At 37.1% G+C, this 26,108-nt stretch overlaps 1 protein-coding gene across 1 annotated transcript; it reads left to right on the forward strand.

Moving 5' to 3' along the window:
* Positions 1-473: 473 nt before the first annotated feature.
* On the forward strand, positions 474-24,582 carry LOC118273300 (uncharacterized). The gene is made up of 21 exons (XM_050695694.1): positions 474-2,633; positions 2,818-3,025; positions 3,586-3,736; positions 4,421-4,533; positions 4,851-4,939; positions 5,387-5,511; positions 6,789-6,853; positions 8,427-8,553; positions 9,219-9,316; positions 9,805-9,879; positions 11,618-11,670; positions 12,270-12,460; positions 13,272-13,447; positions 13,887-14,120; positions 15,036-15,274; positions 16,085-16,295; positions 17,643-17,880; positions 18,345-18,492; positions 20,558-20,718; positions 23,170-23,381; positions 24,150-24,582. The coding sequence occupies exons 1-21, from the start codon at positions 661-663 to the stop codon at positions 24,252-24,254; spliced, it is 4,992 nt and encodes a 1,663-aa protein (XP_050551651.1). The 5' UTR covers positions 474-660; the 3' UTR covers positions 24,255-24,582.
* Positions 24,583-26,108: the final 1,526 nt, after the last annotated feature.

A 26,108-nucleotide genomic window follows, 5' to 3' on the forward strand; every position in this document is an offset into this window, starting at 1 on the left:
TATTTTGTAAATTAAATAACATTGCAAACCTTTACATCACATGATTACATTTTAATAGCTACCAACCATTATTTAAATTTTTAAGTTCAAAGTAGATCATGAAAAGTAAACTATCAGTGTGAAAATTAATACGTATTTCTTTTTTGTGATTTTATACATATATGGAAAAAGCAGTACTCATAATTTAACTTTTTTCTAAAAGCTGCTTTAGTGAATTTCAATTCGATTAATTTTTAGTTTAATGTCTTCATAATATATGTTTAAATAAGAATCGTATTAACTTTATCTAATATTGTTGAAATTATTACATTGTCGATTTTTTGAAAATTTCAAATAGATTACATGTTTTTTATCGTTTCCTTTTTTTATTTCGGTATCTATGTATTATCGAGAATTTCAGTATTATATTTATTTTTTAACCAAAGAGTAAAATAATTAGAGTATGGCAACACTGAAATTGACTGAACGCAGAAAATAAAATATGGCGGGCGGCCATTATTTCGCTTGTTTCTGTTGAGTGAGCACGCTGCAGTGTTTAGACGACAGTTCTGTTACAAATTACTGATTTACCGGTATTAATACGTTAGCCTGTGTGAATATTTATTAAATCACAGAGAATTTTACTTACAATTTGTGTTTTTGTGCATATTTTAGGCTACAATGCGTCGTAAGAGTGAGCGTACCGCAAGTAAAAAGGGTAAGGCTTCCCCAGAAAAGAAAATTGAAAAAGTCAAACGCACAAGAACCAGCAGACGTAGAAAGCAGTCTTCATCTTCAGAAAACGAATCTGCCGATGATGGAAGTCCAGTGAGAGAAGTTGAGAGCGTCAGTGAACCTGAAAAGAAGCCTCCATCAACACCCGCTAAAGAGGATAGCCCTGAAGAGGCTCAAGATCAGGTATGGCGCGTTAAAACTACTGAGGCATCTGGTGATATAAAAAAGTTAAAGATATGTTTGACGCGTCCACCATCCACACCTGAACGAGTCGATAGATCTCCTCGCAGTAAAAGAAAGCATTCACGAGCGACAAGCTCCAGTGATACACCCAGCGTGGAGGGCGTTGAAGAAAAAAAGAAGTCTAAACATCGTTCTAAACGTGCTCTTCGAGGTTCAAAAGATGATACAGATAAAAATAATGATAGTCAGGGAGATGAGCCCGATCAGGAATCCGCACAATCCCAAGACCAAGATAAATCTAGTGATGAGGTAACTCAAAGTGAAACTATTGAAGATGCTGAAACACCAGTGTCCACAACTAATGAAGAAATGAAGGGGGATGAATCCAAAAACTTATCACAAAACAGTGAAGATAAACCTGAAAGTAAAGAAAATACCACAAGTGAGCAAGAGGACACAGAAAAAGCTTCAGATGCTGATACAACTGTTGTTTCACCCAAACATGAAACAAGAGTTGCATCACCATCAGCTGAAGTAAATCCTGAACCTAATTCAGACAACCAAGAAGAGCAACCATCTAATAGTACTGAAAATAAAAGTCAAGAGGATACCAATCTAGTTGAAAAAGAAAGCCCTAGACGGACAAGAAGTGAGTCAGTTGACAAATCAGAGGTCCTTGAATTACATGCTGATGAGAGTAAGTGTGAATCTTCTGATAATGAGGCAAGCCAGTCTAAAACTGAACTTGAACAAGAATCAAATAAGAAGGATGAAACTGAAAAAGAAAAACACAATGTGATCCAAGAGGAAAAGAAACCCATTGAATCCGAAGAAGAGAAACCTATTGTACCCCAAAGTGAAGAAAAACCTACCATGCCCGAAGATGAAGAAAAACCTTCCGTGGCCCAAGATGAGGAGAAACCAGCATCTGAAGAACAAAAGGTAAGTATAATAAATGAAGAAAATATTAGTAAAGAAACTGAGAAAGTTGAATCTGACAGGAAAGAAGCTATTAATGAAACTGATGTTGTAGTGAGTTCTGAGAAGGTAAATAAAGAACAAGAAAGAAAAACATCAAATGATTCTGCAATTCAACCTATGGAGACGGAGACACCTAAAGTTGAAGCTGAACCAGCACCACAGCAGCCCAAAGAGTTGCAGCGCTCAGATTCTGTTAAGTCCACAAAAGAGGAACCTGTTGCTAATGGTCAATCTGCCCCAGCTGTAGTAGCCAGGAAGAGGAGATGGGGATCAAGGAGTTCTAAACTTACAACACAGAAATCAATAACAATTTCGACTGATGTATTGAGAGACATAATACCTGATGTAAAACCTGTTGAGTTTGATGAAGTTATAGAAGAGAAAAAACATAGAAGAATAGAGACTCAGGAAAGAATTGAAAGACCAGTGCTTCCAAAAATTATTATTGATAACACTGATAATGTGGAATTGAAGAAGGAATCTGAGGAGGAACAAGATCCTCACACTCCTAAGCCAAGAGATTTAGCTTCCAATAGAAAAATATCAATAATTAAGGATAATGATAGTATAATAGCAAGACCACCAAGCCCACCCAGAAATAAACAGTCATGTATTTTATATATCACAAATCTGGTGAGACCATTTACACTACCACAGTTGAAGAATTTGCTACAGAGGACAGGAAGAATTGTAGAGAATGGCTTTTGGATAGATAGAATTAAATCAAAGTGCTTTGTGGAATATGAGACTGAAGAGTAAGTATTATATTATTTATTGCTTGTATTTGCAAGTTGTTTTAATTTAACCATTTGAACAGAATATTAATATTCTGACACATCATTTAACCAAAGGCTGCAATCATACTCATAACTTATAATTTGTGTAGGATTTGAAGAATTTGTTACAAAAAATTATAACAATAAATTAATTATTTTCCAGCCAAGCTGTGGAGACAAGACATGCCTTGCATGGTGTTACGTGGCCCGTCTCAAACCCAAAGACTCTTCAAGTGGACTTTTCCACACAAGAAGCTTTTGAGAAGGCCAAATCTAATGAAGAGACAGATGCTACACCAGTATCTACAATTCCTGGAACTGTTGAGGATTGGCTTCGGGAGCAAGATATGAAGAGAGATCGAGGGGATTTGGTAAGTTATACTTTAAATCTTTTCACCTTTAAATTTGAATTTTACTTGAATCATCATTATCATCATCTTATAATGGTACTCCTATTGAGTAGAGGACCTCACAAGGATGAGGAATGAGCAATAATCACATGAAAATCACCACATTTTGCCTATTCAAACAAAACATGGTGATTTTTATTAACAATGAGTCATTAACAAACAAGTCATTGTTATAAAAATGTCCTTATCTGTTTCAAAGCCAAATTCTTAGAATAATTACTATTAAATACCACAAAAATCCACATAAGGTATTTAGGAATTTGTGTAAAATTAGAGACTCATTTGTGTTTGAAAACCTTCAAATGACATAGAGAAAATCCCATAAGAAATAGCATTATACAATAATGTTTATTAATCATTATGCTAATGGGTTTATGATCCCATAAGGGATAACATTTTTAAATAGCATAATAATATAATGTTTATTAATGATATCATTATGTTAATTATTTATGATCACAATTACAATTTGAAGTATTGTTTCTTAATTAATTAATTTTGTAATAACCTTTAATTTTCAGGAAAAACCATGGGAAAGGAAAACAGCTACGCGAGAATGGGATCTTGGAAAGAATGAAAAAGACAAGGACAATAAAGATAATAAATCAAAGCGCGAAGAACGGCCGGCTGATAAGAGAAGACATCGCTCCCAAGAGAAAAGCCCTGAGCCTGGTAATTGTTACTTTAAATTTGACTGTAGACCCAATTACAAAATTAAAGGTCTAACATCTAAGACTAGGAAGTGGTGCTCTTTAGTTTAGTAATGATGATATTGTTATTAGATACCACATATTCTTTTTATATGATATTGCTGTGTAAAATTAGCAATAATATATGTTTAGCAAATATGTATTTGAAAACTTATTAGTCTATAGAATTGTAGTAAATTAATTATTCACTTGTCAATCAGGCTAAAATTAGTCATGGTAAATTAAATTGATTAATCTAACTATGTAATGGTATGTTGAATTTGCAACCATATCTAATTGAAATCACTTAAGATTTATACATTTGCATGCATGTCATTAATATAGTAACTAATTAAGATTGTATAACTTATACACAAATCTTAACTAGTTACAAAATTATACAATGCAATCACCACTTATAACATTTTTTTAATACTTCAGTAACTTAAGTATACATGGCAATGCATCAAGCTATGCGATATCAGTATAAATTGACTGTCGAATGTACCGAAAGATCATACAAAGCAATACCATGAATAACTGATTCTATATAGTTCATTGTATAATTATGTGTACATGTGTCTTGGTAGTTTAATGTACATAAATGGCAAATACAGTCTGTTATGTGATAAGGTTATGTGACTGACTTGTTATTTTTATATTACAGCAAGGAAATTCAAGAAGAAAGAAGAAGAAGCACCCGCTAAACTGTTGGATGACCTATTTAGAAAGACTAAAACAACTCCATGCATATACTGGTTGCCGCTCTCAGCTGAAACGGTAAATTAAAGTAAAAACCATTTTTAACAAAATTATTATCTTGTTAAGTTTCTTTAAACTTTTCATTTTGACTTATTTTGGTTATTAAAATAGTACTGTTTGTTTATTATTTTACCATTTTGATGCATGCTTATCTAATGAGAACCAATTAAAATGTCTAAGTACAAGTTTAATAAAGGATTTATTTGGTTTAAAAAGTTTATGAAACTTTACAGTCCTTGAGAGGAACTTTATTGTAATTTGGATGGTTATCCTGTGTTGGCTAACTTAATAGTTTTATTGTGCATATTACTAATTTGTTACTGTATGTTACGCAGATAGCAATAAAGGAAGAACAGCGGCGCCAGCACATGGCAGAGCACGAACGAAGACTGCAGGAGCTGCGCCGAACGCACCGCCGTCACTAGCATGGTCCGTCTCATACACCCACTCCATCATTACCTACATCTTACTCACTCGCACCCTTACGTGACCTACATACACATAACACATGAATACGTACCCACGTGTACTGCCACTCACACACTTACACTTACACATAACAGTCGTACATCACACATTCACACACAATTTCATAACTCATACTCATTCTAATATTTTTGTCGATAAGTCGACATTCCTTTTCAGGCACTATACTGTCTTCAGTGACAGTAATTTAATTTTATGTTTATTTGAAGAATAATTTTGTTATATGATAGTCATATTACAATTTAGGTTTAAGGGCGACATATTCAAGATAATCTTGGCAGGATTTCTGGGACATGTACACTATGAATTGATTTTATACAAAATGTTATAGAAAGGCACGCTTGGAGGAAAGCCTATGATTTAATTCGTCGTCGGCGTAATGCAGTCACTTGATCAAAACGAGCAGGGGACGTCCGCTGTGGGAAACAGATGCACTACGATTGACATCATTCCACTTGACATTGCGTCGATGTGCGCCTTTCGGCCAAGAATTGTACCGCTGGCCGATCGGTGGGTACTTGCGAAATTATCTGTATGTTGACAACGTCACTACAACCAACGGAATCAACTAAACAGACTCTTGCAGTACAAATTTGCTGTAGTCTGACAGATGGGAGCTATGGAGACCAATTTGATTATTTTGGTGAAAGTATCATGATTTTGAGTGAGAGAGCAGAGAACAGGAATAATGAATTTTAAAACCAGAGGATCAGCTGATACACATACAATGAAGGAAATGAAATAAAAAATCTGAATTATGTTGAAACAACTTATTTGGAAGTGTAGCCAGCGCCTTGCATCGTCGGATAGATAGACAAGTAGCGCAAATTATTTTTGCGAGGTAGTCAGGTTATCGTCGTAATATTCATATGTTTTGTCTGAAGTATATTCGGTTCATTTGATGTTGAATAAAAGTTTCTGCATTAATTTTGTGTTTTTTCTTTACATACTTAATATTGCATTTATTACCTAATCTCTCCCTATGTAATATAAAGGTTTTTAAAATGAACACCATAGTAATCAAAAGTATCTAAACTAAAAGTGAAATTAAAATAAAAGTGTGGGTTCGATTCCTAAGTCAGGCAAAGTATTGAACACCTCGAATTTCAAAAGATCTGACTTGATTAATGACACTGCTTTTTTAAAACTGACACAAACAAACCGCTAGGGTTTTCTCCTGTGTCGTGGCTAGGTTTACAAACTTACAAGTTCACATACACCTGTCACCCAGACTCGAAACAATAATTTGTGGATCATATAGAGTTGCCCCGTGCGGGAATCGAACCCGCTACATTGCGCGGCAGTCAGTTACTCAGCTACCGCGCCAACCGTGCAGATGTTTATAATTATGTTATTATACTCTACCGCACTACTCTAGTCAAGTAATGTAATGAGATTGGTCTTTGTTACCTAGGTACTTTATAATTAGGTATAATGGACAATGACTATTATATAAATAAACGATTATATAAAGAAACATGAACTACCGTACATGTTTCGATTATTTTGTATTACAATAATACAAAAAAGTGTGAATTTGAATATTTCTGTCCTCAAAGAGATTTTAATCACAAAATCAAGCATGATAATTGATTAGCTTATCAATATATTGCTTACATATGTACGTGTTTTACAATAAACACCAAGTAGGTACTCTAGGTATCTAGCAAATAATTTAAGCTAATCGACCTATTAAAACAATATCTTACAATTTCGGCCCGTAATCAGCGACTATCAGTAGATACTTTATCAAGAGGATAAGAATTATAATTTCGAATGATAATCTTGAGCCAGTTGTGTTGGCGATTACAAACGCCAACCACTAAATTTAGGAGGAGCAGAATCCATAATGGTAAGTACATACTATTTTCTTTTTTAAAAATCTCATCAAAATTAGAAGCACCTCAATCGATGAGCTCGCATGAAGAGATTGATCAATGTAGTCTAGATGAAAAGAAAGACGTATGGCAGAATCGTGTCATTTGGCGTATTATCTCTACTTGCCCCAAATGTGAGACGGTCGTGCCAATGATTTTTTTTTATGGAACTCGGTAAATGAACGGTTGTATCACCTGATGGTAAGCAATCGCCCCCGCTTATGGACATTTAAAACACCAGAGGCGTTATAAGTGAGTCACCTTGCTTTTTGGGGGTTAGGAATTAAAAGGTTGTTGGGGAATCGGGGATTGGGAAGATTGGGAAGGGGGGAATTGGGCCTCCGGTAACTTCACTCACATACGAAACACAATGCAAGCGTTGTTTCACGTTGGTTTTCGGTAAGGCTGTGGTATCACTCCGGTCGAGCCAGCCCATTCGTGCCGAAGCATGCATCTCCCACACTTAACAATATGCATGTTGAATCTAAAATGCATCTTACTAGAAAAAAGCCCAGCCTACATTCTATAAGAGTTGGTTCAAGTGTGGCAGTAAAACGTTATTAAAGTTTGATATCAATCATTAATGTACATACAGATAGTTTTAGGATTACCTACGTTATCCGGTTTTACTACCTTCATAATATTATTGATGAAATATAAGATAAAATATCAGCTAAGTAGGTACCTACTTATAGGTATAAACTGAAGATCAGTAAAATAGTTTCAGAAAAAGCAAAATATGAATATATGATAACGGATCTGTCTACTTAACATAAGATATCAAACCATTTATCGTTTAATTAGGTACGTACTTAAGTAATCATTAGATACGTATGACTGAAAATGTGTTTTATTCCATATTCTGAAATATTCATATTATTTCAGAATGAACAAATTTTAGTAAAGTAAATTCCCAATCTTAATCTTAGGGGTAACTTGGGTGGCTTACCAGTAATCGGCGTCGCCAATGGCGGGCGGACTTGCTTACCAACAAGTGGTCTGTCTGCTCGTTTGCCGCCCTATTCCATAAATTAAAATAACCTCAGTTTCAACTTAAATTATGAATAGACGGACAAAGGGTTTAGTCATTTAGGTTTTGTACTCAAAATACAAAAACAGGACTAAGACTGCTGCCTAGGTAGTACCTATTATATATGTCCGCCTGTTTATCTTTCATCATCATCATTCATCATCATTTTCAACTGTTAGAATATCACAGTTCGAAAATGATGATGAACTGATGTACCTAGGTAGATTTTAAGAGACCGTCCATACAGTCAACGTTACTTAGCATTTTTACAGATAAAGTTATCTACATGCGAGTTCGAGTTGCACTTGACGGGGATTTATTTGTTGATGTTCAAAAGTGCATTTTAGCCGATTCAAAAATCGTTTTGTTTTTTTTTAACCGCCGCAGTTGTACATAAGCAACTTAATATTTTATAGTTGCTTATATACAACTGGGGTATCAAGGGTTAATAAAGACTTAAATTATAGAATAGAGGTTGGAGAGTAGGAATAAGTAATGTTGACTTTGATTCCTCAAAGGCGCGGTTGATGTGGTTCCTGCTGGTGGCGGTAGTGGCGTCTGCCACAGCGCAGCAGAACTTCACACTTGAAGAGTTTGTGATGGGGCAGTTCGCTCAAAGGGGATTTACCGGCCGATGGATTTCAGGTACCTATTTACCCATTTTTTTTTCTGAGGGGAAAATCACCCAATGTCTTCTCCCGCCTTGAGAGAGTGTCAGACTCTTACGGACTAAAAACCACCCCGTTCCTTCTCCTGCTTTGAGCCGGAGCCCCGGTAACCTGTTACATACTTACCTACAATTATGATTTTCTTATAGGGTAACCTCACAATCTTATTAATGGTGTAGGTATGGTGTTCATAGGTAAATGTGTGTGTCATTCATCCATTTATCTGTTATTGCCAGTTACGTATTTATAGGTACTTACCTACTCGTTAGGTGTGCCTTATATGCTGGTGTCAAACTGCCACTTAGGTAGGTACTTGTTACTTGACACTTCTTATATTAGTTAAGTGACAGATAAGTTTAGTTTGTGTTAGGGTAATTGGTGGAAACGGATATTAGCATACAACATATTTAGGTAACACTAGCGATCCGCCCCAGCTTCGCATTGGTGCAATGCATGTATTGTACATATAAAACTCCCTCTTGAATCACTCTATCTGTTAAAAAAATCGCATCAAAATCCGTTGCGTAGTTTTTAACACTTTACGTTTAACACGTTAACACGTTAACGTTTTTAACACTGACATAGGGACAGAAAAAGCGACTTTGTTTTATACTATGTAGTGAAGACATATTTTGTTTTCAGACACTCACTTCACTTACACTGAGGCGGATCACCCGGCAGTCTGGCAGTATGATTGCAGTGAGAATGTAAGGTCAGAACTCGTGGCGGGAGATATTATGGTAAGTTGTCCGAACCAGGAGGTCTAGTCTAATTCAACGAAAAACGAAGTTTCGTCCGAAATTTCGCAGATTTCATACTATAATTCCATTTATTACGAACTTTTCTGAACAAAAATGAAAGAATGAAATGAAGATAAATAAATAGGTTTAGATTTGAAATTAAAAATAAAACGTTATTTTAAGTAATTTTATTAGTGAATCAATAAAACCTACGGCTTAAAGAACGAAGAAAAAAATATTGAATTTATGTTTTATACATTTATTGATTGTGATTAAATAAAATCAAAGGTCTGATCCTGACCTGATTGCTTCCTATTGTCGAGTGATGACCCTGGGTTGTAAAACTTATAAATTCTATGAAAATCTCCTAAAGCTGTTAAAATAGTCATATATTATTATTATTGTATTGTATTGATATATACATATGCAGATCAAAAAAGTTATCGTTAGTTACTAGTTAATTCACACAAGAATGTTGAATATTTCAGGAAGAACTGGAAACCAGCAATCCTATCCTTTCACCTGACGGGGATTATATTTTAGCTTCGCGGGAAGTTCAGTCGGTAAGTTTGATAACAAAATTATGTACTACAGTGAAACTTGGTTAAGTGGGACCTGGATAAGTGAGAAACCTCCACAAATGGAACTCATACTGAGGTCCCTACCCATTGGCCTTGAATTACCTCTATTAGTGGGACAAACAACCCTCTTTATCTGGGATTCGTTCTTTCGATTTATCATCTTAGTTACCTCTATAACTGAGACATCAAGTGAATTTTAATGCATAAACCTCAGTAACTGAGACAACATCGTTTTGTTTGTTGATTTAAAAGGTTCAGATTCATCAGAGAGTGCTGCTGATTTGTCTTTGTTAAATTATGTGCAGTTTCTTAATCGGCTCTTACGATAACCACGGAAAGAGACGAGTAGTGATAAATACATACATTAATTAAAAACATCAGGTTAAGGATTATTGGACTAGCGGTCCACACGCTAGAAGCGTGCGGTACGCCTCAACTACAACTCGCGGACCGCGCGCTGTCCACCCACCGTCGGCATTTTGGTATTGATGTTGTAAAATATATCACACGACATACGATTTAAAGTTCAAATTTAAATGACAACTCAATTGCTGGGTTGGAGCAGTGCTTATCAAGTGTGTTTTGACCTCTATTCACTTATAATAATAAGAAAAACTCAGGTTTTTAATTAATTTAATGTGTCTGACGATAGTTGTTATAAAAATATTAATACAAATACATATTATATTCTCAGCAGCATTTCGCGACACATGACACGGCAATTGTCGCGCTGCTATTGTCAGTAGCGTGTAGTAGTGTCGCGGAATGCTGCTCATGAATATGAGTCTCTAACATTGCTTGAAATTAGTCGAGTTCCTCGTCAAATAGTTACGTGAGTAAGCCGATAACATAATGGTTAATATTCTACTCTGCTTCAGAACCCATTAATTATAAGATATTTTTTCTTTATCTGCCATATTGGGCGCGCGTTCTTCAAGTTCATAACACATAACAATATAAATTAGATTAACCACTTATCTTTACTGTCTGAATGTAAAACGACACTGATAAACGTATCTATAGATATTGAAATCATTATCTTCCCAAATATCTGCTTACTTTAATTAAGAATGTAGGTATAAAGGTTTTAATTGAATACGTAATTGTATTGGAATTTCGAAACATGTATAATATTATATATTGGAAATAAAACTTTGTATTAGGTACCTCTTTTAAGTTCTTTTCAGGCAAAATGTATCACTTTGGTGTTATTTTGATTAACTACAAATAACGGTTTACGCACGTAAAAAATATGTTGAGAAAAGCACTACTCAGACCACTCGCTCATGATGAAGAAAGACTCCCTCTGTGGCTCGAAACTAGTAGAGATTTTCTCCATATATCTACGTGAGTAAATCGTTATTTTTAGTTAATGTTGTATGTCTCACAATAGTTATTCAGTATTTTCATTGTATATTATTAAAGCTTAAGCTTAAGCTCACCTACCTAAGTTGTTTTTACACCTTCTGTTGACTCTCTGCATCACCATTGTCCAATTGACCAAGTCTACCATTGTATAATGTACATAAAGTCTAAAATAAAATAAATTAATAAAGGTCATACACCTACCTGAGAAGATAGGTGCTACGGAGTTAGAATTTACAATGTATAACTTAAAACATTTGTATTATGGTTGAAATTCAGTAATCAACTACTGTGTTTTAGGTATGTTAACTATGTATCTTGTATGTATTATATTTGTAAATTACTTATTTTTCAGGTGTACCGGTATTCTACGACTGCTAGATACACGCTTTTTAATGTCCATAATCAGTACGTATTTTATGTATCTACCTATATTTAAGAATTACTGTAAAAAGTACTAGGTACTTATAAATTGAGCAGCATGAGTGAGTTGCTTAATGATCAGGGCCGTAATGGGAATCTAATCAGCCCCGGGCCCCTGGGCTTACAAACAGTCTTACTCATGGTTCTTACCGAACTTCTTTGGGGTAAGGGGATAGCCTCAGTCGTCGAGTGGTCACATAGTAATATTTAAATGTCGCATAGGACCTCAGGGATCTTGAATTGGATTCCCCAATCCAGCTAAATATTGTTATTAATTATTTCGTTTAACGAAAATTTTACAGCAATAACAAGGAGTCTAGAAAGGGATGGTATACACCTAATTCTATTGTGAGGTTCTTAAGTCTTTGACTGCCCATAGAAAACTGTTGAAGGCAAATCCTCCGCTAACGTCGGTCACCGGTGACCACCACGGCGTTCAATGTGTTAATGTTAGGTATTTATAGAAGTTACATTCAAAAATTACGTAGTGAATGTAGGTTTCGTAATGTGGGGCCCAAGTTAGTGTGGGCCCATAGCTATATTCGTAATCCGGCCCCTGATCTTACTGGTATTTTCAATTACAGGCACAAGGTTCTAGTGGGTAATAATGAGCGCCTGCAGCTTTGTATCTTCGGTGGCAATGGGCACGCCCTGGCGTACGTGTATGGCAACAACCTCTACTATCTCGCGAACAGCGACGCACAGCCTATTGCTATCACCACCGACGGCATCGAGGGCGTCGTCTACAATGGGCACACCGACTGGGTGTACGAAGGTACGCATACGCAACGTCACGTCTTTTATCCCCGAAGGGGTAGGCAGAGGTGCTCATTACGACACGTAATGCCGCTATACAATGTACACCCAAACCCTGTCTGTGCCTATACCAATTTCATAAAAATCCGTTCAGTAGTTTCAGCGTGATTGACGAATAAATATACAAACAAACAAACTTTCACATTTATCATATACTTAAGTACTAGCTGTGTCCGCGTGGTAGAGTGACTTTGGATAGTTTCCTCGCGCTCACAGAGCCTCCCCTATAGATGGTAGCCCGATAATGTCTATATTATGTTGACATATTATAATTTTGAAGTAAATAGGTACATGCAGTACTTTATGAGTTTAGCTCGGACGTATTGTAGGTGTATACCTAAACAGACAAAACGACAAAAAATCTAAAACCTATATTTTTCGACTATATCTAGATTACTATATTACAAGTATTCTTTTAAAAATATTCAATGTACAGTATTTTATTAAATTAAACACTAGCTGTGCCGGACTTCGTACGCGTATTAACATTTTCACGCGTAAATCTCGATTTTGCCGGTTCCATTCGGTTCTGCACTGAGCAACTCTGTGTGATTTTTTTTATGGTTCAAGCCCGCCTCATGCCCCCTACCGCTGCAACACTTTTAAGCCAGGATCTACAGTAGATACATTCATGAACACACCGGAACACTGAAGTCTAGCGCGTCCCAGACATAAATGACTGTCTTGGATTCCGCAACGAAATAAATCCGTAGACATTAGGGGAGAAGAAAAAAGAAAAAGAGAGAAGTAAGATGATGTGTTTGTTCCAGAGGACGTCATGTACACCGGTCAGGCGACCTGGTTTTCCACCGATGGCTCCTACTTGGCATTTGCAACCTTTGACGACACCGGTGTTGAAGACTACTCCTACTACTACTATACTGATAGTGAGAATGATGGTGAAGCGTTCCTTTACCCAAAACTCTTCGACCTCAGGTACCCCAAGGTAATGTTATGAAATTACTAGCGGACCCCGCGGACTTTGTTTCGGTTTTAAACTTTTTTTTTTACATAAGAATCTTCTCCTAACAATAATCGGTTCAGCTGTTCTCGAAATTTGCGCTTAGCAAGACATTTAGCGATTGATTTTTAAGTATATGTAGGTATTATCTTTCGAATTTCCAACACTCCATTAGACACCTTATTTCCGATATTTAGATGCTACTTTTGTATGAACAAGTTTGGTTACATAGGCGTAGCCAGGGAGGGGGGTCTTGGGGGCTCGAACCCTCCCCCCTAAAAGTTAAGATAAAATTTAAGTAGCTAGTAACTGGTTAAATTAACATATCTTTCTTGAACCCCTCCCGATACTAAATCCTGGCTACGCCTATGTTTGGTTATAAAACGTTAATTGGATAATAGTGTAAATTAATACTTATGTACAGGTGGGCTATGACAACCCTGCAGTGAAACTTCGCGTGGTGAACTTGGCCCAGCTGGTGGCTAACCCAACAAGCCCCAGTTTCATCAATATGAATGCTCCGGAGGCCGTGACCACGGACCACATCCTGGGCGGAGTCACCTGGATCAACAACAATGAGATCGCTATCCATTGGATGAACAGGCGACAAAACTATTCTGTGCTACAGATCTGCAACGTCATCACTAACAATTGTGCGGTACGTTAAACTATACACTCGATTATACTCGATTTAATTTGGTAAAAATAATGTGATTTTTGGTTATACTAGAGTTGTGATTAAAATATCAATGGACTTATCTAAATCTATACTATAAACACATATAACACTAGTACTTACTTTACAACAACATATTTTTAACCCGATTTTATCATCATTACAACTTTAGTTGGTGTAAGTAGCAAAAATTAGAGTAAGTACCCTTCCTAAATTCCATTGGATAGATATAATAATAGTAGTGAAATTTAAAAAAGTAACAACAATAACACATGTTTATTCAAATTACAATAAATATCTTTATTTTTATACCTAATCCTAACGTCAAAGTCAAAGTCAAAATTATTTATTCCAAATAGACCAGTCCAGTTTTGAACGTCGAAGCAAATATCAATGTCTGTCTGTCGGTCCTCTAGTGAAGTTTCCTCATTCCAAAGTATAGATTCCTATGTAAAAGAACGAGCAAGGAACTCTATTTGTTATTATTTAGTTATTATTCTTAAATATAATACGAAGTGCCCGGGATATGGCAATAGGCTCACCCCCTATTACATGGGACTTATAACACAAATGGTGAAAAGTGGGTGTACATTGCATAGCGGCATTACGTGTCGTAATGTGCACCTCTGCCTACCCCTTCGGGGATAAAAGGCGTGACGTTGTGTGTGTGTGTGTGTGTGTGTGTGTGTGTGTGCAGTGCCGGCGTAAGGGCCACTGACACCCCGGGCGAAAATATTGTGGCGCCCACTTGAGAGAAGCAATATCAAGTGTTAGTAGTAGTTTTTAATTTTTTTGGCGCCCCCCAGAATTTGTCGCCCTGGGCCATCGGCCCATCACGCCCCCCTAACGCCGGCACTGTGTGTGTGTGTGTGTATATAATACGAAGATTTTCTTTAGGAGGAGCATAGGCAGGAGCCGAAAGGTTGGATCCCGTTGGCGCTGCCTCGGTTCAGTAAGGATGGGTCTTTCTACATATCGACGCGGTGGTCGCAGCCTCAGGCCGACGGCATGATCTGGCAGCACTTGTTCCTCAGCTTGAGGGTCGGTAACGAAATAATCTCCACCTCCATCTCCCCTGGAGCATCCACCATCAACAACTTCATCGGAATGGACGAATCACCCAACCGTTTAGCTTTGTGAGTATTTACTCGATTACATATTAAGTTACTAGCTACTTCTGCTGCTTAGCTGCTTAGGTCTTATTGGTCATAGTGTGATGTTTTATAGCCTATAGGCTTCCTCGATAAATGCCCTATTTAACATAAAAAGAATTATTAAATCGGACCAGTTAGTTCTGTAGATTAGCGCGTTCAAACAAACAAACAAACAATCAAACAAACTCTTCAGCTTTATAATATTAGTATAGATTATTACTTATGTATAATATGTGAACGAACGTGCTTTTTTGTCTTTAAAATGCAGTTAATTCCATTGGAATAAACATCGGAATAAACATGATATACCGGGTACAATTTACGGTACGGTATACGAATAAAGTTCGTATACTGAAGTAACCTATAATCACTATAATATTATCCCCATAATTTTTATGGAAATGAAAGAGAAAATAAAAAAAGTATTTCACGAAACACCAAAAAACATTTGGTTAAAAATTTGTAAAAACGTTTTAACTACAGATGAATCGAATTCAAATCTCTATTTACTATTAGTACTCAAATTCAATACAATATGTTTATTGACTGCACGGTCGGTGCGGTGGCTGGGCAACTGGCTGCCGCGCAACGGGTAGCGGGTTCGATTCCCGCACGGAGCAACTCTTTGTGTGATCCACAAATTGTTGTTTCGGGTCTGGGTGTCATGTGTATGTGAACTTGTATGTTTGTTTAAACTTTGCACCCACGACACAGGAGAAAATCCTAATGTGGGGCAATACTTTATGAAAAAAAAAAATACTTTAAATAAATACAATTCTTTATGTTCGCTAGTTACTACACGCGCACGATGCCAGACAAGCCGTGGCAGACGGAGGTCTGCATGGCAGGAGCGAATGATCGTTGCTTCAGTGATAATATGACGCTACCTGACGGGGGTCCCTGCACCTGGGCCACCGCCACCCTCAGCCTGGGAGGCTCCTACATGACCATCACCTGTTCTTCCCCTGAGGAACCTTCTGCTACTTATATTATCGATCTTAAGGTAAGTAGGATGTCCACAGGGTGAATAAATTACCATATTACTCCTTGCGACTTGATTACGCTATTGGGTACTTTCCTAGGTCAAAAATAAATTATTTTGATATCTCAATGTAATAAAATATCCCAAAATAATCGTATTTTCATTCATTCATTTGACGATATACTTATTTAATTTTTCTTGCTATTTTTTGCGTAATAAGTATGCTATTTGACGCCAAAAAATTATGACGTCATAATTTGCAATGTCATACAAAATTCATAGAAAAGTAACGTTTTTGACATTTCCATAAAATTATTGAATTTGATTAGTAGTATAAAACCCTATTGGTAGGAGCAGGTAGATGCAGGTCGCTTTCATTCAGCCTATTTTACAATTTTATATTATAACTTTTCAATACAATAAAATATTCAAAAATAATCACATTCTCATTCATAAATTTGATGAACTACTTAATTTTCGATGTTTCCTAGCTAAATTTCTAGAAATAAGTCTGCTATTTGACGTCAAAAACTTATGACGTCATAATAAAGTATTTCATACAAAATTCATAGAAAATATCGTTTTCGACGTTTCGAAAAAAGTATTGAATTTGACTAGTAGGAAACTAGCCTATTGTCGTCATGACTATAATGACGTCATGCGCATGCCGGTCATGCGTAATAATAGTAAATGACGATTGACGGTTACGGTGTGGTTACGGTTCATTAATTGCGTTTAATAACATTAGGTGTTACTTAAATTAAATTATTATCTAATATGAATATAATAGTATAAGTAGTTTTTGCATAATAGAGCCATAAGTATCCATAGTAATATCAGTAAAATTATTAACGAATTTTTATAATTTAGGCTACCGGAGGCCTAATCTTTCCCCATCCCGAATCCATAAATCCCCTAATTCTCAATTTCCTTAACTCTCAAATAGGCGGCAACGCTCTTGTTCCTATTTCTTTTGGTCGTAGATAGAGGGCGGCGCGGATTGCTCTCCATCAAGTGGATCTGAACGAGCAAATCCGTACATTTTGTATTGTTTAGTAATAATGCTGACGCTTGCACTCACGATGCGACGCATCGCGCTCTGTTGTCAATAATTACTTTAGTACCAATAAATCCGTGTAACAGTGAATATAGTTTTACTTAATCAAATTCCCTAACAGGGTCGCGGCGCGGTACTCATAACATTTTAACAGTATAAAACAAACTAGGTGTAAGGTAATCACCGTACATCTATATGGTCCTTCGGCCATCGCCACCTACATCCGCATCCTTGCCGCCCTTTCACATAAAAAAAAATAAAAATTATAGGTACACATCTATAGCAAAATAATACATACGTATCGTTTTCAGAACGATAAGCCGCCTGTGATATGGGAGGCGAACGACATCGTGCGCCAGCGTTTGGTGGGCAAGGCGAGGTGGGGGAGCATCATCACGACTGTGCCCCTGGAGAACGGCTTCCCAGCCCCCGTCAGACTACTCCTGCCCCCAGGACTGGACGTCAACGACGCCACCACTAAATACCCCGTCGTATTCTACGTGTACTCCGGACCTAATACCAACACTGTCTTTAATACCTTCACTGTTGGTAAGTATTTCACAGTTTCCATGATTCTGATAGAAGTACATACGTTTGAAAAAGTAAATGTATGTTTCGATTACATTTTTATAACCTCTACTAGCTTCTGCCAGTGACTTTATACTTTTTTTATGGAAAACGGCGGTAATACCGAGCACACGTCGGTATTATTATGGATTTTGATGTGCACCCCTGACAAAGAAGAAAAATTACTATTAATTACTCTTAATATAAAAATATTTTTTTTACTTATTTATTTATGTTACTTGTTTAGTACATTTTTAAATATTTAATAAAAAAGAAAATACATTTATAAATATAAAAAGCAGTAGCCCACCAGTGATGGGAGAAATCCAAGCTACCGGCGGTCAGGGCTCAAGCGAGAGAGAGAGGAATTTCCAGACAAATTCATATTATTAAAAATACTATTGATATACATAATACAACAGCGTATTTAACGATACTCTCCCCAGGTTACCACTCGTACCTGACCACCAGCCGCAACATCATCTACATGTTGGCGGACGGCCGCGGCTCCGGTCTCAAGGGACAGGACATTCTCTTCTCACTCAACAACGCACTCGGTACCGTCGAGGTAGAGGACCACTTCGTCATCCTCAGGTAAGAGCACTTAGGAATAGATGCAGTGCCGGCGTAAGGGCCACTGATATCCTGGGCGAAAATATTATGGCGCCCACTTGAGGGAAGCAATATCAAGTGTTAGTTTTTTGCGGATCCCATCGGCGGCGGCATCGGCGCCCCCAGAATTTGTCGCCCTGGGCCATCGGCCCATCACGCCCCCCTCTAACGCCGGCACTGAATAGATGGAACGAAGGGGTAGGCAGAGGTGCACATTATGGCACGTAATGCCACTGCACAATGTGCACCCACTTTTCACAATGTATGTTTTAAGTCCCATGTAATAGGGGGTTAGCCTATTGCCATATACCAGGCACAGTTCCAAGCTCCGTGCTACCACTGAGAGATTTTCGAATAACCGAAAAAAGCCCAGTAATACTTCGCCCGACACGGGAATCGAGCCCCCTCGAATCCCCATCGTTTTCTTTTTCGTCTCCTCTAATAATATCTTCTGATTTATTTAGTTGCGGGATCCAAGATAGTTATTCATGTCCCTGAGACGCGCCGGACTTCAGTGTTCCGGTGTGTTCATGGTTGTTTCTACCGTAGATCCTGACTTACAGGAGTTGCAGCGGTTTTGGGAGGTTGTGGCGGGCGTGTCCCTAAAAAAACAGTAGTCAAAATAGTTTCTTGTGTATTCATAATTTGTTCAATTAATTCAATTTGGGATACCAAGATAGGGCTTGATACAATGTACAATCATAGTAGATTAGTAAGAAATAAAGTGGCAATAGGCTGTTCATGTTAATCGCAAACTAAACATGACTACACTGTTGATGTGGTGGTTGGGCAACTAGCTGCTAACGGGTAGCGGGTTCGATTCCCGCACCGAGCAACTTTTTGTATATGTTTGTAAACGTACCCACGACACAGGAGAAAGTCCTAGCGTGGGACAACGTTTATAACCAGTGAGGCAGACTGATAAGAGAAGGAGAAGAAATGAAATTAAAATTTAAAACACATTTTATTTATAAAAAGACAGTTCTTATGTAATAAACGATAATACATATTTTTATAGAAACATCTTGTTGCGTACAACGTCCTCTAGTGACCCACTTGAATAAATTAATAAAATTCTAGACTCAATCAGAAATTAATGTGTCTAAGTCTAAACACATCTTATATTTACGTAATACGGAATCAATTTAGTATTTTGGTATTTTCATATTATGTAGGAAGCTTTCTAATCTATCTCTATTCCATTGTGTTCAAATCTAGTTTTTATGTGAAATTCTATTTTTATCAAGAAACGTAAATCACGACATTTTGATTTATGGAGAGAGAGAGAGATGGAGAGAGTATGAACGAAAGTAGAAATGCTTTTTTGTCATTTTAGCATTAAGGCAAATATGCATGGGACCGTCGGTAGAGGGTGCACTAAATGGACACATAGCTGTAATGTTGTGTATGTAAATTAATATTGGCGATATATTAAACAAGGACCAAATTAAAAGTACCCTTAACCGATAAGCAGGTATGAAAAGACTGAAGGCTGGTGTTGATGAAGCGAAAGAGATAAATAAGATTCGTAGCAATTGGCGTTCCATTGTCTCTGCGTAGCCCCATGTGATACAGGAGGCGTAAGGTTATGTAACATCAACATTGGCATCTTTTAATTTTTCTGGTTTTTTTTTATTTATTTACTATTAGCTATTTATTGGTAAAGAATACAACGAAGCGTATCGTTGTAAAGATTTATTAGGCTCTGGAGCAGGTCCACTTAAAGGACTCGATGCCCCTTACAGGTGCTGAAGGTGGCCACCGGGGTGGTTTTAGTGAGGCAAAAGTCCCGCACCTCCTAGTCTTTTATCCCCAAAAAGCTAGGCGCATTTTGAAGGTCATAAAAAGCTAGGCGCCTTTTGAAGGTCATAAAAAGCTAGGCGCCTTTTGAAGGTCATAAAAAGCTAGGCGCCTTTTGAAGGTCATAAAAAGCTAGGCGCCTTTTGAAGGTCATAAAAAGCTAGGCGCCTTTTGAAGGTCATAAAAAGGCTCTGGAGAAGACTGTTTTGTATTTATATTATGTAACAATACTTATTGCTCTTCGCAGGAAAGTATTGGACAAGTATCCGTTCATGGACCGCACGAGGGTCGGTATCTGGGGCCACAGCTATGGTGGTTACGCGACTCTCCTCACGATGCTGAAGGATGACGAGGGACTCTTCCAGTGCGGTGTCTCCGGAGCTCCTGTTACCTCCTGGCTCTATTATAGTGAGTGAATTAATTGAATATATTGATAGAATAGAATCAGGCGTACAACTGTGGAATGAGCTGTCGTCGGCGGTATTTCCGAACCGATACGACCTTCAAACCTTCAAGAAAAGAGCATACTCTGCACACACCAGTGACTCCTCTGGTGTTGCGGGTGTCCATGGGCGGCACTGATCGCATACCATCAGGTGACTCGTTTGCTCGTTTGTCACCTATTCCATAAAAAAAAAACAATACAACCACACAAGAGTGGTAGAGTGATATTGCATGTTATGTGTGTGTTTTTATGCTGCATCTCTGCTGCGTGAGCATTTAATTGCGGGCGGGAGGGTGGTGCTGCACACCGCATGTTAAATAATACATGTATAAGCGGAATTTAAACTAAAAATCTATTGTATTCTTAGTGAATATATTGAGTACAAGAGACATAATCACAAACATGGGTGATTTACTGCACGATGGACGCAGTGGCTGGACAACTTGCTGTCGTATAATGGACCAAGAGCCCAGGCCTGCCAGACATAACTTATTTTCTGAAAGGCAAAACGTGGGATACCGAGTAGCTTTTATATGTACCTTGAACGCCTGCGTACCTGCTAAGTTGGATAGACGGCCGATTTACAGGTATCAGGTGAGAAAGGTGAATAAAAATAGGACTAACTTAAATTCTGATGGCTGATTTTTATATATGCTTTATAAAACATTATTAGACAACTAATATCCGCACTGTTATGTTTTTCATAAAATAAGTTATGTCTGGCAAGCCTGGGCTCTTACTCTATAACGTGTGGTGGGTTCGGTTACCGCACGGAGCAACACTTTGTGTGATCCACAAATTGTTGTTTAATTTTCTGGGTGTCATGTGTATGTGAACTTGTATGTTTATAAACGCACCCACTACAGGAGAAAATTCTAGTCTGTTGGCAGGGCCGGGCAATGTTAAATTGGAATCTATATATTAAAACGTGATGCAAAAACTTTGGACCGCTTTTTACGAAAATTGCGCGGACGTAGGAGCATAAAATTTGGTACACTTATAGTTTATGTATAGGAGAAGTGGAGAACGCTAATATGTTTCAAAAATAATGCTTATAAAGTACATTAAATTAATAAATAAAACATTACACACACATGCATAGTATTTGATCGCATTTGACAAAACGTCAAAATCAATAGTTTTATGACTTGCGATGATATTCTGACGTCTCATATGAATAGAGTTTTATAAAAGAGTTTGTTTGAGTTTGAGTTAAATAAAAATTATCCTTGAACGTATGTTATAAGTGGTACTGTAAATTATATCGTATATGGTCGAATTTCGACCACTAGGCGACCACTAGTTATTATTAATGCTTAATATAGTTCAAAATAACAAATTTCAAACTAGACCTGAGAATGTTTTATGATTTAGGTTTCCTGTGTAGTAAACGCTTTCGCTCACCATTAGCTATTAGCATACACGTTTGAAAGTAATTCCCTTCTCATATAGAATATATGTATATATATGTATAATAAAACTTGATCAATTTATGTAATAGTCCTGCTTTCATTCCGATTTGAACCGATGAGATGTAAAACTGTATTTATAGCTATTTTGGAATTTCTCTTAATTATTTATTCAAAGAATTTTTAGTTTTGATTGTTTTCTATTGTGGGATGCGGAATTTATAATTGAAAATATTTGTTTTTATAATAACTAACGTGAGACATCCTAAATTAACTAAAAATAATGGTTTACTCATGTAAATATACTGAGAAAAGCTCTACTAGTTTCGAGTCACAGAGGGACTCTTCATCATGAACGAACAGGCTGCACAACGTCGCCGCGTTTGCGCACGCTGCTCATTGATTATTTTTTGTTTGAATTGATTATTTGGACTTCTGAAATTAAATAAAAAATTGAGAAGTTTTAACTTTTTGCTTACACACGTTGTGACCCTCGTAGCCCGGGGGCACCGTATCTAATACCTTTAAACGAGCAATTCTTGTATATACATATACATATATAGAATCAAGATCTCGGAAACGGCTCCAACGATTTTCTTGAAAGTTGCAGATTAGGGGTGTTTCGGGTCAAAAAATTCATTTATTTAGGTTCCAGGTCCAAGAAAAGCTCGGTTCCTAAGATACAGGCAATAAGTTAATAATAAATTTTCTTCATAACCGACTACAAACGCCATCTATTTTTCAAAAATCGCTACGGAGCGAAGCTCGGTCAACGTGCAAGAGGGATGGAGCTATACAACCTACATAACTCCGTCCCTTTTGCTCTGCTCAATGATCGACCATTGTGACACAATTGTAATAGCAAACTAAGGCCCCAGGTACTATTTAATATGGCAGATACGTGGCTAGCTACGCACCTGCCGGGAGGGTAACATTTGTGTGTTTGTTTGTGTCCTACATTTTTGGAAGAAGCCATTTACTAGAACTTTCTATTTCGTTTCTTAGATACGATGTACACGGAGCGTTACATGGGCCTACCTACTGAGGAGGACAACCTCAAGGGTTACCAAGCTGGTGACGTCACGCTCCTAGCGGAGAAGCTCCGCGGGCATGACTTCTTCATCATGCACGGGAACGCTGACGACAATGTCCATTATCAGAACGCTGCTAAGCTGATCAAGGCTTTACAAGAACTGGACATTCCATTCGAACAGATGGTAAGTTTATTGCAGTGTTTTTGTTGATTTCTGATATATCTACAGCATTTTTAGTTGTTTTTTTTTTATTAAATCTATGCTTTACAGCGTGCTATTTTTTAACACTTAGTGGCGTAATAAAGCCGATTATATCTGGTTAATATTTTTAGTCTAAACATTGTTTAGTTTAAAAAGTTGGATCATGTTTTGTATGTAAGAGAAAATATAAGTATAAAGTTCTTGGAAGATATTGGCCCTGTAACTTCACTAAAATCCAGGATATTAAGCTTCAGAGCACGGGAGATGATGAGTGACAACTGATATTGTACGCCCAATGGGCAGGACACAGCAGAACTAAATTATGATAACAATTGTATTATACACCTACTGCTGCTGTTGCTGACTGCCTTGTTGGTCGAGTGGTCGCAAGTGCGACTGCCGAACAAGGGGTCTCGGGTTCGATTCCCGGGTCGGGCAAAATATTACTGGGATTTTTTCGGATTTTCGAAAATTTCTCGGTAGTAGCACGGAGTCTGGAATTGTGTCCAGGATATGGCAATAGGCTCACCCCCTATTACATGGGACTTATAACACAAATGGTGAAAAGTGGGTGCACATTGTATAGCGGCATTACGTGTCGTAATGTGCACCTCTGCCTACCCCTTCGGGGATAAAAGGCGTGACGTTGTGTGTGTGTGTTATATACCTACCTGTAATGTACAAGGACAAGGAAGGAGGGTTCCACCTTTTATCCATTGTAAATACATGATTGTGTTATTTTCTTTGCAGTCATATCCTGATGAAGCCCACAGTCTGTCCGGAGTCAACCTGCACAGATACCACGCAATGGATCGCTACTGGAACCGTTGCTTGAGGCTGCAAGAATGGGACTAATAGCATTTACTTATTTATTACCTAATACGCTATTTATAGGACAACCTATAAAGGCGATTTTCGCGTGCAGTGCCGATTAAATTATGAAACTATGTTAACATGATATTAATGATATTTTTATTTCAAGCAAATATGTGTCACATAGATTTGTTTATAAGGTACATAATTATGTGTAAAGCAAATCATATTGTTGACATGTTATTTGGGGTTACCTAAGGGTATTTTAATAGAAATGGATTGTAAAGATAATTGTATTTATACCTGTTAGTCGTTCAGTTACATGATAAGTTTTGTATTATAACAAACAATAAAATATGTTTTCTAACAATGGACTTTAATTGATTTCTGAAGTTCTGAGTTATAAGGGATGATGACGGGATATGAAAATTAAAAATCTATTTAGTCCGTCAGTTAGGTAATAAAAAAACATTAGACACGTATTTTTTTATTTTGTCACATAAGATAACAATACTTAGATAAAACGAATAAAAGTTTAGGGGTGGGAGCAAATACGTTATCTCTACATATAAAACGTACTTAAAAATGACGTCATCCGATATTTCAAATCAATATATCTTCGAAAGTATTTGTTTCCGTCAGAAAATAAAAAATACGTGTCTAATGTTTTAAATAAATCTACAAGACGGACATTAAAATACAAATTAGTTATCTACCCTATTCTTCAGAAACTCTGGAAGTTGCAGAGGTAGCGGAGCGTAATATACTTCGTTCTATTTTTTGTCCTTTCACCAAGCGGCCCTTCGTGTCTGCTTAGCTTGCTTTGTGCAGCTGTTATACAAAAGAGGTATTTTTTAAGGGGGAAAATCATCCAATGACTTCTCTCGCCTTGGGTGAGGCGAGAGGAAATGTCAGACTCTTATTGACTAAAAACCACCCCGTTCCTACTTCTGCTTTTCGAGCCGGAGCCTCGATAAACTCGCTAGGTAGTCCGCAGCTCCGGACGGAAGAGGCATAAAACACAGAGTGATGAACGATACTGTGTATAGTCGTCTGGTTAGCTCAGGTTAGCTCAGGTTATCGGTATAATAAAGCTAGCAGCTAGCATACATTACCATAATTATTTACTAGACGGAAGTTTGATGTTACCTAACTGCAGCAAAGCCTAGTTTTATTATAAAATTCGATAAATTATTTAAATTAAGTAAGTATACTAATACATACATATATGCATAACCTCACGCCTGTCTCCAATGGGTACGCAGAGGCTATTGAACGCCAATTAAGTAAGTATGCAAATAAAAATGAAAGAATTTATCTATGGCAAAAAGCTAGTTCTATTCATGAATTTCGTTTTTCGAAAAATAACAGAGGCAATTTATTTTGTTTAATTTTATGAGATACACCCTTATTAGACTTAACATGATGCATTAGTTAATGATGTTCGGCGCTCTGATTGGCCTACTCCAATGGACCAACCAATCAGAGGGCCAAACACGGTAACATCTCGTTATACGTACTTATAAAAACCAACTCGTACTAAGTACCGCTCAGTAATGTAAACTTTTAACTAAAAAACATTAACGTCTGTTCAAACTGGTTTGGCAATAATTGATCCAGATTTTATCAATAAATCCTGTTTCTTACGTCCGCATTGTTTCGAGTTTTTTTTAAAACATCATAGTCATTAATTTTGTTTCGACCCCAAACTGTCGTTTCTTTTTGCCGGTTTATTTCATTTCTTTGTTATTACTAGATACTTAATTAGCACTTAGGTAAATACTAAGCTAGTTTTTCTTTGCCCGATGTTTCTTTTTAAAAAACCCAAATTGTGGTTTTTAAGCGTTGCACTAATTATTCTGGTTTTTATGGCACAAGCCAGTAAAAGAGCAGGCG

Source organism: Spodoptera frugiperda, chromosome 1, assembly GCF_023101765.2.
Source record: "Spodoptera frugiperda isolate SF20-4 chromosome 1, AGI-APGP_CSIRO_Sfru_2.0, whole genome shotgun sequence".
NCBI lineage: Eukaryota > Metazoa > Arthropoda > Insecta > Lepidoptera > Noctuidae > Spodoptera > Spodoptera frugiperda.

Bases quoted from the DNA above. Each gene is read 5' to 3' on its own strand.
- LOC118273300 (XM_050695694.1), top strand. From the start codon at position 661: ATGCGTCGTAAGAGTGAGCGTACCGCAAGTAAAAAGGGTAAGGCTTCC. The intron at 2,634-2,817 runs GTAAGTATTATA...ATTATTTTCCAG, and splicing joins GTGGAATATGAGACTGAAGA to CCAAGCTGTGGAGACAAGAC. The intron at 13,448-13,886 runs GTAATGTTATGA...ACTTATGTACAG, and splicing joins TCGACCTCAGGTACCCCAAG to GTGGGCTATGACAACCCTGC.